This window comes from Gekko japonicus, unplaced genomic scaffold, assembly GCF_001447785.1.
Source record: "Gekko japonicus isolate JY-2015 unplaced genomic scaffold, Gekko_japonicus_V1.1 scaffold325, whole genome shotgun sequence".
Lineage (NCBI taxonomy): Eukaryota > Metazoa > Chordata > Lepidosauria > Squamata > Gekkonidae > Gekko > Gekko japonicus.
This window is the reverse complement of record NW_015164674.1, coordinates 1,058,627-1,073,277: the sequence shown is the minus strand read 5'-3', so window position 1 is coordinate 1,073,277 and position 14,651 is coordinate 1,058,627. Positions and strand designations below refer to the sequence as shown.

The 14,651-nt window shown below is 44.2% G+C and overlaps 1 protein-coding gene across 1 annotated transcript in view; it reads left to right on the top strand.

Moving 5' to 3' along the window:
• The window catches only part of PCSK5 (proprotein convertase subtilisin/kexin type 5), a 491,368-nt gene that overhangs the window by 223,535 nt on the left and 253,182 nt on the right, over positions 1-14,651 (top strand). The window contains exon 8 of the mRNA XM_015409257.1: positions 3,867-4,079. Within this exon, the coding sequence (XP_015264743.1) occupies positions 3,867-4,079 (213 nt within the window). The remainder of the gene's footprint in view (positions 1-3,866; positions 4,080-14,651) is intronic.

The following is a 14,651-nucleotide window of genomic DNA, read 5'->3' as shown; positions in this document are numbered from 1 at the left end:
AGAATTCTAGCGCGGACTCGGCGCCCTGGACCCAGGAGGCCCAGTCTTGCGGGCGGGCTGTGTCGAAGGGTGGAAGCAGCCCTAGCCCGGGAGCGGTAGCCATTGTGCGCGTCGGAGGGGGTGCGGGAGGAGCGGTCGAGTTGTTCGATGGTTCACTCATCGGATCGGCTGCTTCGCGTCCTCCTGGTTCCTCGCGACAGCCCGGCTCAGATGCGGCTAGATCCCACCTTCATCGCCACTATTGTGTAGTGGGAAGCCGCATGGATCGACAACAGACAACGACGTGGTGCATAGCACGCTTTATTAGGCACACAACAAGACATGCATACAAACGGCCGGCAGGCCAACTATATACACACCTGGGGACCACCCCTTGGTCACCATTGGTGGGTTTGAATCTCCCGCCATGGCTCCCATTGGTTCCCCAGTGGAGGGACTAGGATCCTAGTCCCCATTGTCTTCCCCGACTGAGGTTCGGGTATATGCGCTGACCTCCGGTGGCGGTCAGTGAACACAACAGTAGTCTCCCATCCAAGTGTCAATCAGGGCTGACCCTGCTTAGCTTCAGAGGCTCTGACAAGATCGGGCTAGTCAGGGCCATCCAGGTCAGGGCAACAACAGCATGCTGGCATATTAAAGCACCACTTTTGGGATGATCACTGCACTTCAAAGAGGGTCAGGTTAACAATTCAGTGGGTCCTTTGTATAAGTATCTAAGGCCCCTGCCACACGGCAGGGAAAACATGGGGCAAAGCGCGGCTTTTAAAAGCCACGCCAAAAAAGAAACGCCGTGGCGGGATCCCACGGATCCCGTTAGCCGCGCGCCGTTGCTCCCCGGCACGATCAGATGCCGGGGAGGAAGAGCCGAGTGGGAGGGGGAGACTGCAGAACTGCGCATGCTCGAGCATGTGCAGTACAGCAGGGGGCAGGGGATGCGCCGGCGAAAAGACGCGCCGGCGATCCCACGGCCGCATTTGCCGTGGCCCATTCACTTGAACCACCCAGGTAGGTGGTTCTTTTTTGATGCACGTTTTGGGCGGTTGGGACGGATCGGGAACGGCCACGGCACGATTGCCAGATGTTGCTGTGTTATCGTGCCCGTTTGATGCGGCCCCGATCTGTCCCTCTCCCGGCCCAAAACGCCTCGTGTGAACAGGGCCTAACAGTGCCATCCTAAGCAGGTCTAGTCACTGGGGCTTATTCCCAGTAAAGTGTCCTTAGGATGGCACACTAAATGGGATGCCTCTGGGGAGAGTGGAGGGGGTGAGAAAGCTCAGAAGACCTCCTTTCTCTTCAAGAACAGATTCTGTGGGCTTGTATCTTGAGGTGTAGGTAAGCCAAGGGAAAAAATGCCTGCGCAGGAGATTTCAGTGCCTGTAGGAAGAGGAAGGTACAATCTGTCTTCCAGCATTGTACAGTTAATAGTGTTTCTTCTAGACCAATATAATAAATGAGGAACAGTCAGGCTACATCCCATTTGCCAAATATTTCCCTCTTGCTCACTTGACTGGTTTTGGATATTCCTTTCCAGACCTGTTCTGAAGGATGGCAATGGGAAAGAGGCAGGAATAAGATTCTGAGACATATAGGTTGTATTTTAGCTACACTTCCCTTATACTTTTGAGGTTATACTGCCATTCCCTGATCATAAGTCACTTTATGCAGAAGACCATCTTTAGATCAACTGGGTGCATAAATAAGTGTATGTCTTATTGTATTCTGTTGCAATATTTTATGCTAGGAAACGGGCAGGGCTAGGTTATGTGAACTGGGAACTGTTGCTTATGAGACTGAATATCATCGGCAGAAAAGGACTGTAAAATATATTTAGAAGATTGCAGTATTTTCCAGATAGTGCTGGAAAGTGCTGTCAAGTCATAGCTAACTTATGGTGACCCCATGGGGCTTTTAAAGTGAGAGATGTTCAGAGGTGGTTTGCCATTGCCTGTCTCTGCATCATGACCCTGGTATTCCTTGGAGGTCTCACATCCAAATAGTAGCCAGGGCTGACCCTGCTTACCGTCTGAGATCTGATGAGACTGGGCTAGGTTGGGCTATCCAGGTCAAGGTTTTCCAGATGTTAGGTATGGAAGACTGGATCATGACTATAATATAATCAAGAATATAAGATATGATTTTGTTTGGATTCCAAATATATTATTGTTTTCACACATGCATAATTATTAACTTATTTAAGACTAAAATGTACCATTATCCAATTTTAAACACACAACTATATGACTTAGAGACAGCCTTTGTAGGCAGTGATAGCTGAAATACTTTTGAACAATATTTGATATGAAGTGGTATTCCATTTATTTATTTATTTATTATTACTTTCAGTTTATATACCGCTCCAATTCCAAAGGGTCTCTGAGCGGTTTACATATAACTTTAATACCTATCTAGGGCCACATTCTATCTGGGGGAGTGACGACCTACCGGCACCCAGGCAGCAGGGCTCTCTGTTGTTGTAGTGCGGCTCTTATTCTTTCGGTGTTCCCGGTGTTCTGCCTCCTGACGCCTTAGATCGGGTCTTACTCCAGTGACTTTCTCCGGCGGATCTCATCTCGCTGTGTGGCCCCGTGCCAGCCGCAGCTCCGGCTCATGTCCTTTCTGGCTCTGCCGTGCTGCGCTGTCACGTCACCACGCCTCCGCGATTCCGTTTCCACCCGGATTCCTCCGCTCAGCGTCACTAGGTCACTAGGTCGCCAGGGCTTGTCACTCGCTGATCGCTCTGCCATCGCCACCGCCATCCGCCGCTGCCGATGGTCCTGCTGCACACCGCCCACACGGGGGAGGGTGCCCCCTGCCACCTAGGGGCAGGTACCCAATTTATCTACTTGCTTACGCTTTCGAACCAAGCGGCACTGGGCACACTTTTAAATGAAATAGTAAGAATTCTTATAACCTGAGTAACAGTTCTGATTTATGAGGTTAAATTCTTTTCTAAGATGAACTTTGTTTCTTCTTCATTCTCACCCATCAAATAATTGAAAATGTAAAGGTGTCATTACACAAATATATTTAGCCCAATGTCCATATGTGGAAATAGTGTATAAATTCAGTGAAGCTCACAGGGATTAAAGTAGCTATCAGTCTGTAGAATACCACTGATTGTGATGAAGGAGGAAAGGATGAATTTTTATTTATTAATGATGTTCTCATGCTCTTTTTTCCAGCCATAAATAGTAGCCCAGAGATACTAACAGCAGAGAGGTGAAAAGAACCTAACTGTTCTGTAGTATGTGGGAACAGTCAGCACATTGGGGAGGCTAATTTTATTGGCTGTCAGTTGTGGTGAAAAACTGAGCCTTTGGAATAGTTGGTAACTTGGATTGGGCTACATGTGTAGGGTTGCCAGCTCTGGGTTAGGAAATTCCTGGAGATTTTGAGAGTAGAGCCTGGGGAGGGGAGCGTTTGAGCGTTTGAGCAGGGGAGGGACCTCAGTGGGGTATAATGCCACAGAGTCTATTTTCCAAAGAAGCCATTTTCTCCAGGGGGACTGAACCTGGGGGCCATTGTAATTCTGGGAGATCTCTAGCTAACCATGTGGAAACTTGTAGCCCTATATATGTAGGAACAATATGAACTTACCTAGAAAACCACTATTAGTTTTTAGACTCTGACTTTTTTGATGTGAACAAAAAAATCTGATAGAAAACTTTTCTTAAATATGAACATGACTCACTAGTGTTAAGTACATTAAAATATCCTTTAACACTCCCATTGAAAAAATAGATATCCTTAAATTTGACTGCTTTATGTTGTATTTATTTCATGACAACAGAGAAGAGGTAAGGAAGGTAGTCTTATACACTTACAAGCTAACTATTAATTACTTTTCCCTTACTTATTTTAAATAGGGCCGAGGCAACTTGGGTTCCATATATGTTTGGGCTTCTGGAAATGGTGGAAGGAGTAAGGATCATTGTTCCTGTGATGGCTACACCAATAGCATCTACACTATCTCCATCAGCAGCACAGCTGAAAGTGGGAGAAAACCTTGGTATCTAGAAGAATGTGCATCTACGCTAGCTACAACATACAGCAGCGGAGAATCCTATGACAGGAAAATAGTATGTGGTATATTTAACATGATCAAAGCATATTTGTATTTCTTACAATTGTTGTGGAAGATGAAAGGATGTCTACTAGGGCTTTGTGTAAATTAATAAATTTATTATATTAGAAAATAAAAGTCAGGTCACCAGGCACATTTTAAATAAATGATCAAAAATCTCACTTTTCAGCCAATTCTATCATTTATGCAACAAAAAATTGGTTTGCACAACCACAGAAATCCCAAATACTGTTGGTTCCTTACTGAGCAAAAAATGGTTTTGTTCCCTCTCGGTTGTAGTTAGCCATCACCCATAGCAGTTCTGTTTAACATTTTCTCAATTCCAGTCTCTTGCTGCTAATAAGGAGTTAAGGTCAGCTGTTTTTCAAAATATTGTCTATCATTTCTTCCAGTAATCTGGGATATTAGCCATCTCTTCTGGAAACTTTGCTGTTTTCAAATGATTAATTTAAAGACAAAATCTGAGGTAACTCTTCATTCCAGTAATGTTTCTATTTTTTCCCTTTTTTGGTGGGGGGAAGGAGAAATTTTATATTTGTGTTTGGATTGTTTCCTTAGAATCCTTTATAAGTAAAAATAGTGCAGAAACAAATCTTTCAATTTCCCAGCAAATAAGACTCCTGTGGTAACATTTATCATCATGTTTTAATAGGAACTTTTGTAACCCTTGGTTCATAGTAAAATGTTTGCTCTTCTTGTGCAATTTTGTTGTTTCCCAATTCCTGGCTGAGTTCAGACTGGCAGTTTGAAGCGGGAGGGAGTCTTGGCAAAAAAGAGCTGGAACAAATTATTCCGGGTTTTCCCATTCACACTGCAGCGACTGATGCGGGAGCATACCGGGAGGAGGCCCAAGGGAGCGTTCACACTGTTGGCCTGGAGGCACGGCTGTAAGACGCGGCTTTCTTTTTGGCAATCTAGAGCTATGCGCTTATGTGCAAAGCCACTTAAGCGCATAAGAAAAACTTGGCTTTTGGCATTCACACTTTGTTGGTGCGGGATGGACGTGAGATAATCGCACTTTCCAGGGTTTGCTACCACTTTCACCAGGTATATTTTAAACTCGGGAATGAAGCGTTACAAGACGGGTTGGGTATGGGTGGGGAACGGCTGACAGATGTGCCTGTGTGAATGGCCCCTTTAATCCGGTTGTGGAATGTTTCTGAAATGTGCCTATATCGGGGCAAAATGCCAGTCTGAACTCGGCCCCTGTTTCTTGAAAACGTGGTTAAAATATAGGACACATGGCTTCCTAAGAATGTTACTAGATAAGCTCTAGTTCTTACCATCCCGAAACCCTGAATTAACCTGCCTTAATCTCCAAATTGTTTAAGAAAAGCAACTTTAAGGTTGCTTTTTATAAAATGCTTTGTATTGCATGTTGTTGCCTTCCTTTTTTCTTTTAGTCTGAGATGTTTTGTGATAACTCTGAGTATGTATTCCTTTGTGCACAGAGCTGTCCCTGCCATTGAACGGTATGAGAAATCAGAATCCTTGAGTCAGAACCCTTATTGGATATGAACAGGCTACTGAAATGAATAATGGCATTTCTTATTTCTACATTTTAAAATTATGATCAGATGTGGTAATCTGAGGAATGTATTGCCCAAAGGTAGCCAAGTAATATACATAGTTAAACAATAGAATATGACAGCAGACTGCAACAATTTTTTGAGGGATCAGTACGTGAAATTAAATATTAATATAATCACTTTAAACTGAAGATACAGATGTTTCAAAGCCAAAAGCTGCAATCCTAAAAACATTTTCCTGGGGGTAAGCCCCACTGAATAAAATTACTTCTAAGTAGACCTACGTAGGATTTCTCCTAAAAGTGACTACAGGGGAATGGTTTGCTTTGTGTTTCTGCAAAAGAAGTGGAGTTGGCATTCTCTATCTGATATGTTTGTGCTTAGTGATGAGACAAAGTCTGAAGCGGAGACAGGCTGAATATTGGATTTTGGATGGGACCCAGATTTTTTGTGCCGGATAACCTGAACTTTGCCAACATTAATCTTTTTTGCATTCCTAAATTCCAGACTTTTTATCATTTTCCATCCCTCTTCCCAAAACTGACTGAAGTGACTAGGGATGGGCATGAACCAGGAAAACATGGTTTGGGTTGTGGCTTGTGGCATGCCCAGCTCGCAAACCACAGACCATCAAAAACTTTCAAGGGCTAAATGAACCAGTTTGGTTCATGGGATTTGTGATGCAGTAGAATATTCCCCCCTCCAGTGTACTAGACACACCAAACCCACAGGGAATCTCTGGCTGACTCTCCTTTAGCAGCCCTCCGAATTTGGGGAGTATTGGACTTAAGGGGTCTAAGTTACAACTCCCCAAAGAAGGTGCCCCCGGGAAAGCACTTTCTGGGGAAATGGCTGAAATGATGGGCACAGGTTCAGGAGGTTCACGAGTGTTTAGAACAGAGCTTGTGCAAGCTAGAGGTATCAAACTCATAGGGAACTTCTACATGTCCTCCAAGTGTTGTGCAAATTGAATGTAGGGGATGTGAGTTAGGGCCTCCCAAAGAAGGTGCCCCCAGGAAAAATGTCCAGCACAGGTTTAAAAGTGCACAGAATGTAAGCTACATATACCAAATACACAGAAAACCTCACTCTGCTGCCTGCTTCTCTACAATCTCTCCAAGTTGGGGGTGGATTACATTTCTTAGGTCAAATTCTTCATGTTGAGGGGGAATTACATTTCTTAGATCCCAGTGAAAGTCCCCTCAAAAAGGTCTCCACAGTGCTGTCTCTGAAAAAGACAGCTGCAGTTACAGCCAGGAGTCTAGGAACAGCTCAGGAACAAGCTAGTGACAGCAAACACACAGGGAAACTTCACCTAGGCAGACCCCCCCCTCCAGCTGGACACTGAAAGCAAGGCAAGCATCCCTCCTATGCTCACAGCCCCCCAAGTCTCCAAAGGCAGGTTCTGAAGGGCAGAAAGGCAGACATCCCCCAGAGTTCCAACAGGGGCTCCACAAAGTAACCCCAGGACAGCTTGGCAGGCACCCCAGCCAATGTTCCCTCTAAGCTGTGGAGTCTTGTGAGCAGAAATCTGACTTGGTGAGCTACTGGCATTAAAGCTGTGAGCGAACGACTTGGCTATTGCATAAATTAGTTTGCTCAGAAGCCATCCTTCCTGAGCTAAGGCAAAAATGTGTGAGCCGGAGACTAAAAAACTGTGAGCTAGCTCACACTAACTCAGCTTAGAGGGAACACTGACCCCAGCCACATCACATGAGCAGGGGAAGCAGAGGAGTGGCTTTTGAAGCAAGCTCTCAGGATTGCTCCCAGTTTAAAAATCCAGTCTCTGCTCACTTCAAATTCCTGAACACCTCTGTCTGCAGGGAAGGTGAAAGTGGGTGCAAACGGTGCTTGTCATGGGGGAAAGAAGTTCTCCACCCCCTGCGTACCACAGACACCCATCCCCAGGCACAAAACCCATCCTGCCAGGCCACTGGAGTCCGGCCCTAGTAGGGCATCACCAGGGGTCTCTGAGCCTCCTTCCCCTGATCTCTTCCTTGGGCTCTCCACAGAGGCAAAAGAGTTGTTAGAGCTGCCCAGAGACACCAGGAGTTGTTAACACTCTTTGGAGAGAAGGACTCTGACAGCAGTGATTCTGAACATGTTTGGGGAAGCATGTTCCCCTTCCACAGAGGCAAAAGAGTTGTTAGCACTGGGCAGAAACACAAGCAGTTGCTAACAGTCTTTCCTCCTCTTGACAGCAATGATTAAGAGGGTGGTGGGGAAGCATCCTCCCCTTCCACATCCCAACTCCTTGTTGCTGCTCCTGCTTTGAGTACACCCATCCATGGCCCCTTCCAGCCCATTGCCAGAAAGCAGCTGTTCCCCCCACCTTCTCCAATCTTGTTGCTGCTTAAACTTAAACCCCAGCAGGTGAGAAGCCAAGGCACCCAGTAGCTCAGCCCCTCTGTTCAGCATGAGCAGAGATGGGCAGGCTGAGAGCCCAGAGTCTACCTAATACCCAAACCCCAGCAGGCCACAGAAGTTCAGAATCCGGAGGGAATAAATTAATGTGCTCTGCTATTCTACTTTTAACAAGTTCTCTGCCTCTCTGTCGAACTGCCAACAGAAGAGTGGGTGTGGAGCTGAGCTGATATATAGCTTTCTGATCCTATAGAGCAGAATGGGCACTCTGTTATTGGCAACCAGCAATGGCTATTAAGCTTTGGAGGGCTCCTATGGGTGCTTCCAAGACTGGAGAGTTCCACTGCCCTGTTGCTTTGGAGTTTTGTAAACAATTTTATTGAGTGGAGACAGTGTGTCTGGAAATGTATCCATTCACAAACCGCCACAAACAGCACCAAAGTTTGTGGAATGTTCACGCCAGCCACCCTTCCACAAACATCGCTTTGCGAACCATGAACTGGCCGAAATTTGTGATGAACTTTACTTCATGAGCCAGCACTAAAGTTTGTGGAATGTTCATGACCGCCACCCTTTGTCAGGTCTCCCAGTTAAGACACTCTCCACAACACACTTAAGCAGTGGTAGTTTATTGAGATATGCTTACTTTCGGAAACATGCTCTGTGTCAGAACTGAGAAAAAGCATGAAAAATTCTCAGTTATAGGTAAGACAAATAACACCACACATCTCATGCATACGTCATCATCCAGCCCCTAGGTCACTATGGCAACCCTGACAGATATACGGCACCTTATCTACATCCTAGCATGGCAGAAGAGTCTCCAATGTCATTCTCCTTTATCAAAAGCTTTCTGGAAGTCAAGGTAAACAACATCTATTGGGTTCCCCTTGTCCACATGTTTGTTCACTCCCTCAAAAAACACTAACAGGTTAGTGAGACAAGATCTTCCCTTACAGAACCCATGCTGAGTCTGCCTCAATAGTTTTTGTTCATCTGTGTGCCTATTAATTCTTTCCTTAATAATAGTTTCCACCAACTTACCCGGTATCGAAGTCAGACTGACTGGCCTGTAATTTTCCAGATCTCCTCTGGAACCCTTTTTAAAGATGGGAGTGACATTAGCTACCTTCCAGTCCTCAGGAATGGAGGCAGATTTTAATGAACGATTACGTATTTTTGTCAGGAGATCCACATGTTCACATCTGAGTTCTTTTAGAACTCTCGGATGTATGCTATCCGGGCCTAGTGATTTATCAGTTTTTAAGTTGTCTATCAATCATAGGACCTCCTCTCTCGTCACCTCAATCTGACTCAGGTCTCTCAACACTGCTCCCGAAATCAGTAGTTCTGGAGTGGGCAAGCACTTCTCATCTTCCACAGTGAAGACAGAGGCAAAAATGCATTTAGCTTCTCAGACATTTCCCTATCATCCTTCAGTACTCCTTTTACCCCTTGGTCATCCAAGGGCCCCACTGCCTCTCTGGCTGGTTTCCTACTTCTAATGTATTTGAAGAAAGTTTTATTGTTGGTCTTTATATTTTTTGCTATATGCTCCTCATATTCATTTTTTGCCTGCCTGATCACAGACTTGCATTTTATTTGCCACAGCCTGTGTTCCGTTTTATCAACCTCACTGAAACTAGCTTTCCACCACTTAAAGGAATCCTTCTTACCTTCTTTACAGCTTCCATTACTTTGTTAGTTAAGCATGCAGGCTTTTTCCTATACCTATTTGTGCCTTTCCTAACCTGTGGTATATATTTTTTCTGAGCCTCTAGGATTATAGTTTTAAATAGTCTCCAAGCTTCCCCAATGGTTTTGACCCATTCTACTTTTCCTTTCAGTTTCTTCCTCACATGTCCCCTCATATCAGAGAAGTTACCCCTTTTAAAGTTAAAAGTGGTTGTGTCGGTCTTTTTGGCCAATTTCCTATTTATACAAATGTTGAAATCAATAACATTATGGTCACTGTTCCCAAGTGGTGCAGTCACTTTTACATCTCTCACCAGGTCTTCGGCATTACTTAGGACCAAATCCAGAATCGCCTCTCCCTTGCTAGGTTCCATGACCATCTGCTCCATAGCACAGTCATTAAGAGTGTCTAGAAACTCAATCTCTTTTTTCTGACTAGAACACATCTTGACCCAATCAATGTGTGGGTAGTTAAAATCACCTATTATGACACACTTTTTTCTCTTTGTTGTTCAGTCGCACAGTCAAGTCTGACTCTTTGCGACCCCATGGACCATTTATTTATTCATCATTTTATAATCCTTCTCAAACTCCCAGTGTTAAGCTTCCTTTTGGGCCCACTATTTCAACCCATAGCATTTCCAGAAGCAAATCCAATTCACTTTCCCTCTCAATCTTACTGGACTGTATACCCTCTCTGACATACAGAGCCACCCCACCTCCAACCCTTCCCCCCCATCCTTCCGATATAATATATAACCGGGAATCACCGTATCCCACTGATTTTCCTTATCCCACCAAGTTTCTGAAATACCCACAATGTCTATCCCCCCCCCCAACACCAAGCACTCCAACTCCCCGATTTTACCTCAGACACTTCTAGCATTTGTATAGAAACACCTATAATTTCCCATACATGTTAAGCCTGCTCTTCCTCTTGCTCCCTCGAGACCTTGTCAGGCAGTCCATATCATTAGCCGTAGTCTCAATGGACAATTCCAATCCACCTCCCTGTAGAAAAGCAACAGCTACCCCCTCATCTCTCTGAGATGAGCCATTCCGAACAAGAGAGTTTTCATCTCCTATTGGCTTTCCCCCAATATTTAGTCTAAAAACTGCTCTGCCACCTTTTTTATTTTAAGCGCCAGCAGCCTTGTTCCTTCTCGGGACAAGTGGAGACCGTCTCTTCTGTACAGCTCCCTCTTGTTCCAAAAAGTATCCCAGTGCCTAACAAACTTGAACCCTTCCCCCCTACACCATCATCTCATCCACACATTGAGACTCCTGATGTGCCTGACTCTCTGGCCCTGCACGTGGAACAGGTAGCACATCCGAGAATTACACCTGTCGGTGTAAGAGTCCATCTTAGATGCCAGCAGAAAGGAGTGGGGAGAGAACAGAGGAGGCATGAGGAAAAGGATAATGAGTTCAACAGGGAACAAGGACAAGATAATAAGGTGTTAGGGGAACCAACTAGTAGTCAAGTGACAGAAAGGGAAAATCAGGAACTGAGTAGTTCCCAGACAATAGAAAGGATTCCTAGGTGTACAACGTTTTATGGTAGGTGTATATTTTCTCCAGAAAGATACACACCATAATGTCTATGCTCGTATGCATTTTGTCATATAGGATATATGAATTTTTATTATTTACCCTGAATGTTATGTGTTTTAATTTTTAATTGGTAGTTGAACATTTGTTGTATTTTTGTAGGGAGAGATGTCATGCATGTATATCTTTAAGTAGGTGGCTTTCCATTCTATTGTGATGTATTTAACCTGATAGAATGGGGAGGGTCACAGGACTTTCAGGCGTCTTTGATGTTGTTCTTCACTCTCCCTTCTTGGTGTCTTCTTCAGCTGAATAAAGCTGTCCAATAAACAATGACTGGATGTTGTTGTCTACCAGACAAGGCATATTGCCACAGAACACTACACTAGGATTGCACTAATGTGAAGGCAGACAATATGAGTAGAAAGTGGCTATTGATGTGAAATTAAGTCAGGAGCTGTTTAATAGGTGCCTGCACAAAAAGGACGTGGAATTTTATGTGCAGGGAAGGATAATTAACAAAAAGTTTGTGAATCTCTTTTCTATTCTTTGCGTGTTGATCTACTGTCATTTTATTGCAATCCAAGATTAGAAATCGACTCTTAAGGAAACATACCCTTTAGATACAAATCTTGAATGTACCATGGGAAATACATTGGTTCAATAAAATTTGTAAAAATGAGCTGATCTACTGAAAACCTGCCAGGGCTCAGACCCAGTTTTGATTATAATTTTTCTATTTAATTGAGCAATATCCAGTATATATATATGAAGCACTTAGAGCACTCTGATTCCTGTTACATAAATACTTATTACTATTGTCCCCCCCAATAAAAATGCTGACACAAGCAAATGGGCTTAACTTGGATTTCTTTAGTAAATAGCTGATCTGAGTTTAACTATAGTTCAATCCCTAGTTCAGGCACCCTAGCTACTGGGCTGTCAAAGCCATGCCAGCATTTTGGGCAATCCTGCCTGGCTCCAGGTGCAAATCTGTGCAATGAATACCATGTATCTAACTATTCAATTTCAATTTTGTGTATAAATAAAGTCTTTATTTATACACAAATTTGTGATTGAATAGTTAGATACACAGTATTCTTCTCACGGATCTACCTTTTATAATGTGCCCCTTTGTCATCATGGGTAAAAGTACAAAGCATCATTGATCCAGTCATACCTTTTCTTTGCTTGCCTATAATGGTATGCCAAGAGGAGGTGATATTCCAAACCCCCTCCCTTGCTAGCAAACACTTGGGTTCAGACTGATGAAGCCCCAGCCCTGAGGGGCCCCTTCTCCAAACCCAACTGGTAAAAGACCAGTATGGGAATTCTCCCCCATCATAAGATGCTTCAGAGTGCTCACCAGCCACTCCAGTCCTAACTTGACCCAAAGCCCACACTGTTCCAGTCAACCCGAGGAGGGCCTAACTAGTCTAAACTTAGACCTATTAACTTGAGTATTACCCACCTTGAAAAGCAGCAAATGAAGGAGGAAAAAGATCATTTTCATGGCCAATCCAAAAGAATTCAAAAAATTCCTGCATAGCCCCAAAGCAACTTGCTAATCCTACCTTGCCCAATACAGGCATGGGTGAGTTGGCAGCGCCGAATGGCAAGTTTCATAACTGAGGAGGTGACAGTCTATAAAGTTTTTTGTTCCCTCCTCTCTCTTTAAATGCCCTCTCTCTTTAAATGCCCACACATATTTTTTAAAAAATATTTTATTGAGTTTTATAAGCCTATATTGTGCACACTAATCTCATCATCAGCAAGTTACATATCTTTCCATTACATAGCTTTCCATACATTGTGTCTCTGTTATACATCACTGATTGGTATTACCATCATTCCTTCAATATTTGACTTTCCTTAGTTCCATGTATAACCAAACATTTGATTGGTGTCTTCCTTTTGTGGAAAAAGAGAGCAGGCAAAAGCAGCTCTGAAGCCATAGGGGGCAAAAGCTGGACTTATTATTACTGAAACATTTTATTGTTTTCTAAAAATGCTCTCTATTGCTTTCTAAAAATGTTTTGGATGCTTCCTGAAATCTCAGTCCTGTGTGCTTTATAATGGAATTTGAAATAAACTAGTAGTCCCAGACTAGAGCATTTTGCCATTAATAAAAAAATGTCTTTGCTTCCACTGGCTTTGATAAACAGGTATAATTTCACATGACACTGAACATATTTCTGCACCATGGGGTGCCAGAGTAGATAAAGTAATAGTACCTTCAGATTTCATTTTGGGGAACAAGCAAGTTGAAGCTGTCATGCCCTTGTTGATGTTGTTCAGTCACACAGTCGAGTCCGACTCTTCACAACCCCATGGACCAGATCACGCCAGGCCTTCCTGTCTTCCGCCGTCATGCCCTTAGCTGGCTAAAATGTTTCAAACACAAGATGGTGGTGCCTCTTGACCCCAACTGCTGCCTTCCCTTCCTCCCTCCTCCCCCCCAAAAATAGTACTTTACCTTTTTAAATCCTTACTGGCATCTGCCAGCCTTTGTAATCCTTTCTTCTTTCTACTCTCACTGGCAGGGGGGAGAGAGGGAGGGAGGGAGGGAGGATTATAAGAGCCGTCACAGGGAAGGGAGCGCATGGCGCTATTATGCCTTTTAATCAACACAACCCTTGTAATCCTTCCTTCTTTCCTTCTTCCTCCTCCCAGTCCTCCCTGGTTCTCATCACGCTGAACAATTTAGTGTCATCCGCAAACTTAGCCTCTTTACGTCTTACTCCCAACTCCAAACCACTAATGAACAAGTTAAAAAGCACCATACCTAGTACTCAGCCCTGCGGTACCCCACTCCTTAAAAGATTCCACTATAAAAACTGCCCATTTATACTCACTCTCTGTTTCCTGTTAATTAACGAGTTTTTAATCCACAAGAGGACTTGTCCTCATATCCCATAACTGCTGACTTTACTTAGCAGCCTTTGATGAGGAACTTTATCAAAAGCTTTCTGGAAGTCTATGTAACCAACATCTACTGGGTCACCTTTGGTCACATGTTTGTTCACTGCCTCAAAGAACTCTAAAAAGTTAGTGAGACAAGATGGTATTTTACAGAATCCATGCTGATTCATCCTCAATAGCTTTTGTTCATCAATGTCCCTACTAATTCTATCTTTAATAATGGATTCTGCCAATTTACCCAATATCAACATTAGACTGACGGGCCTATAATTTCCTGGATTTCCTCTGGAACCTTTTTTTAAAAGATGGGGGCTAGGGCTCCCAACTCCCCCGGTAGGGCGGAAATCCCCCGCCCCGGAGGCTCCGTTCCCCGACGCCGAAGAATCGGGGCCCAGGGGAAACCCCTGCCCGGCGTGCGCGTCACCGGAAGTGACGTCGCATGCTGGGGGCGGGGCCATGCCATTTGAGGGGAAAACTCTTTGTTTTCCCCTCAAATGGCGTGGCCC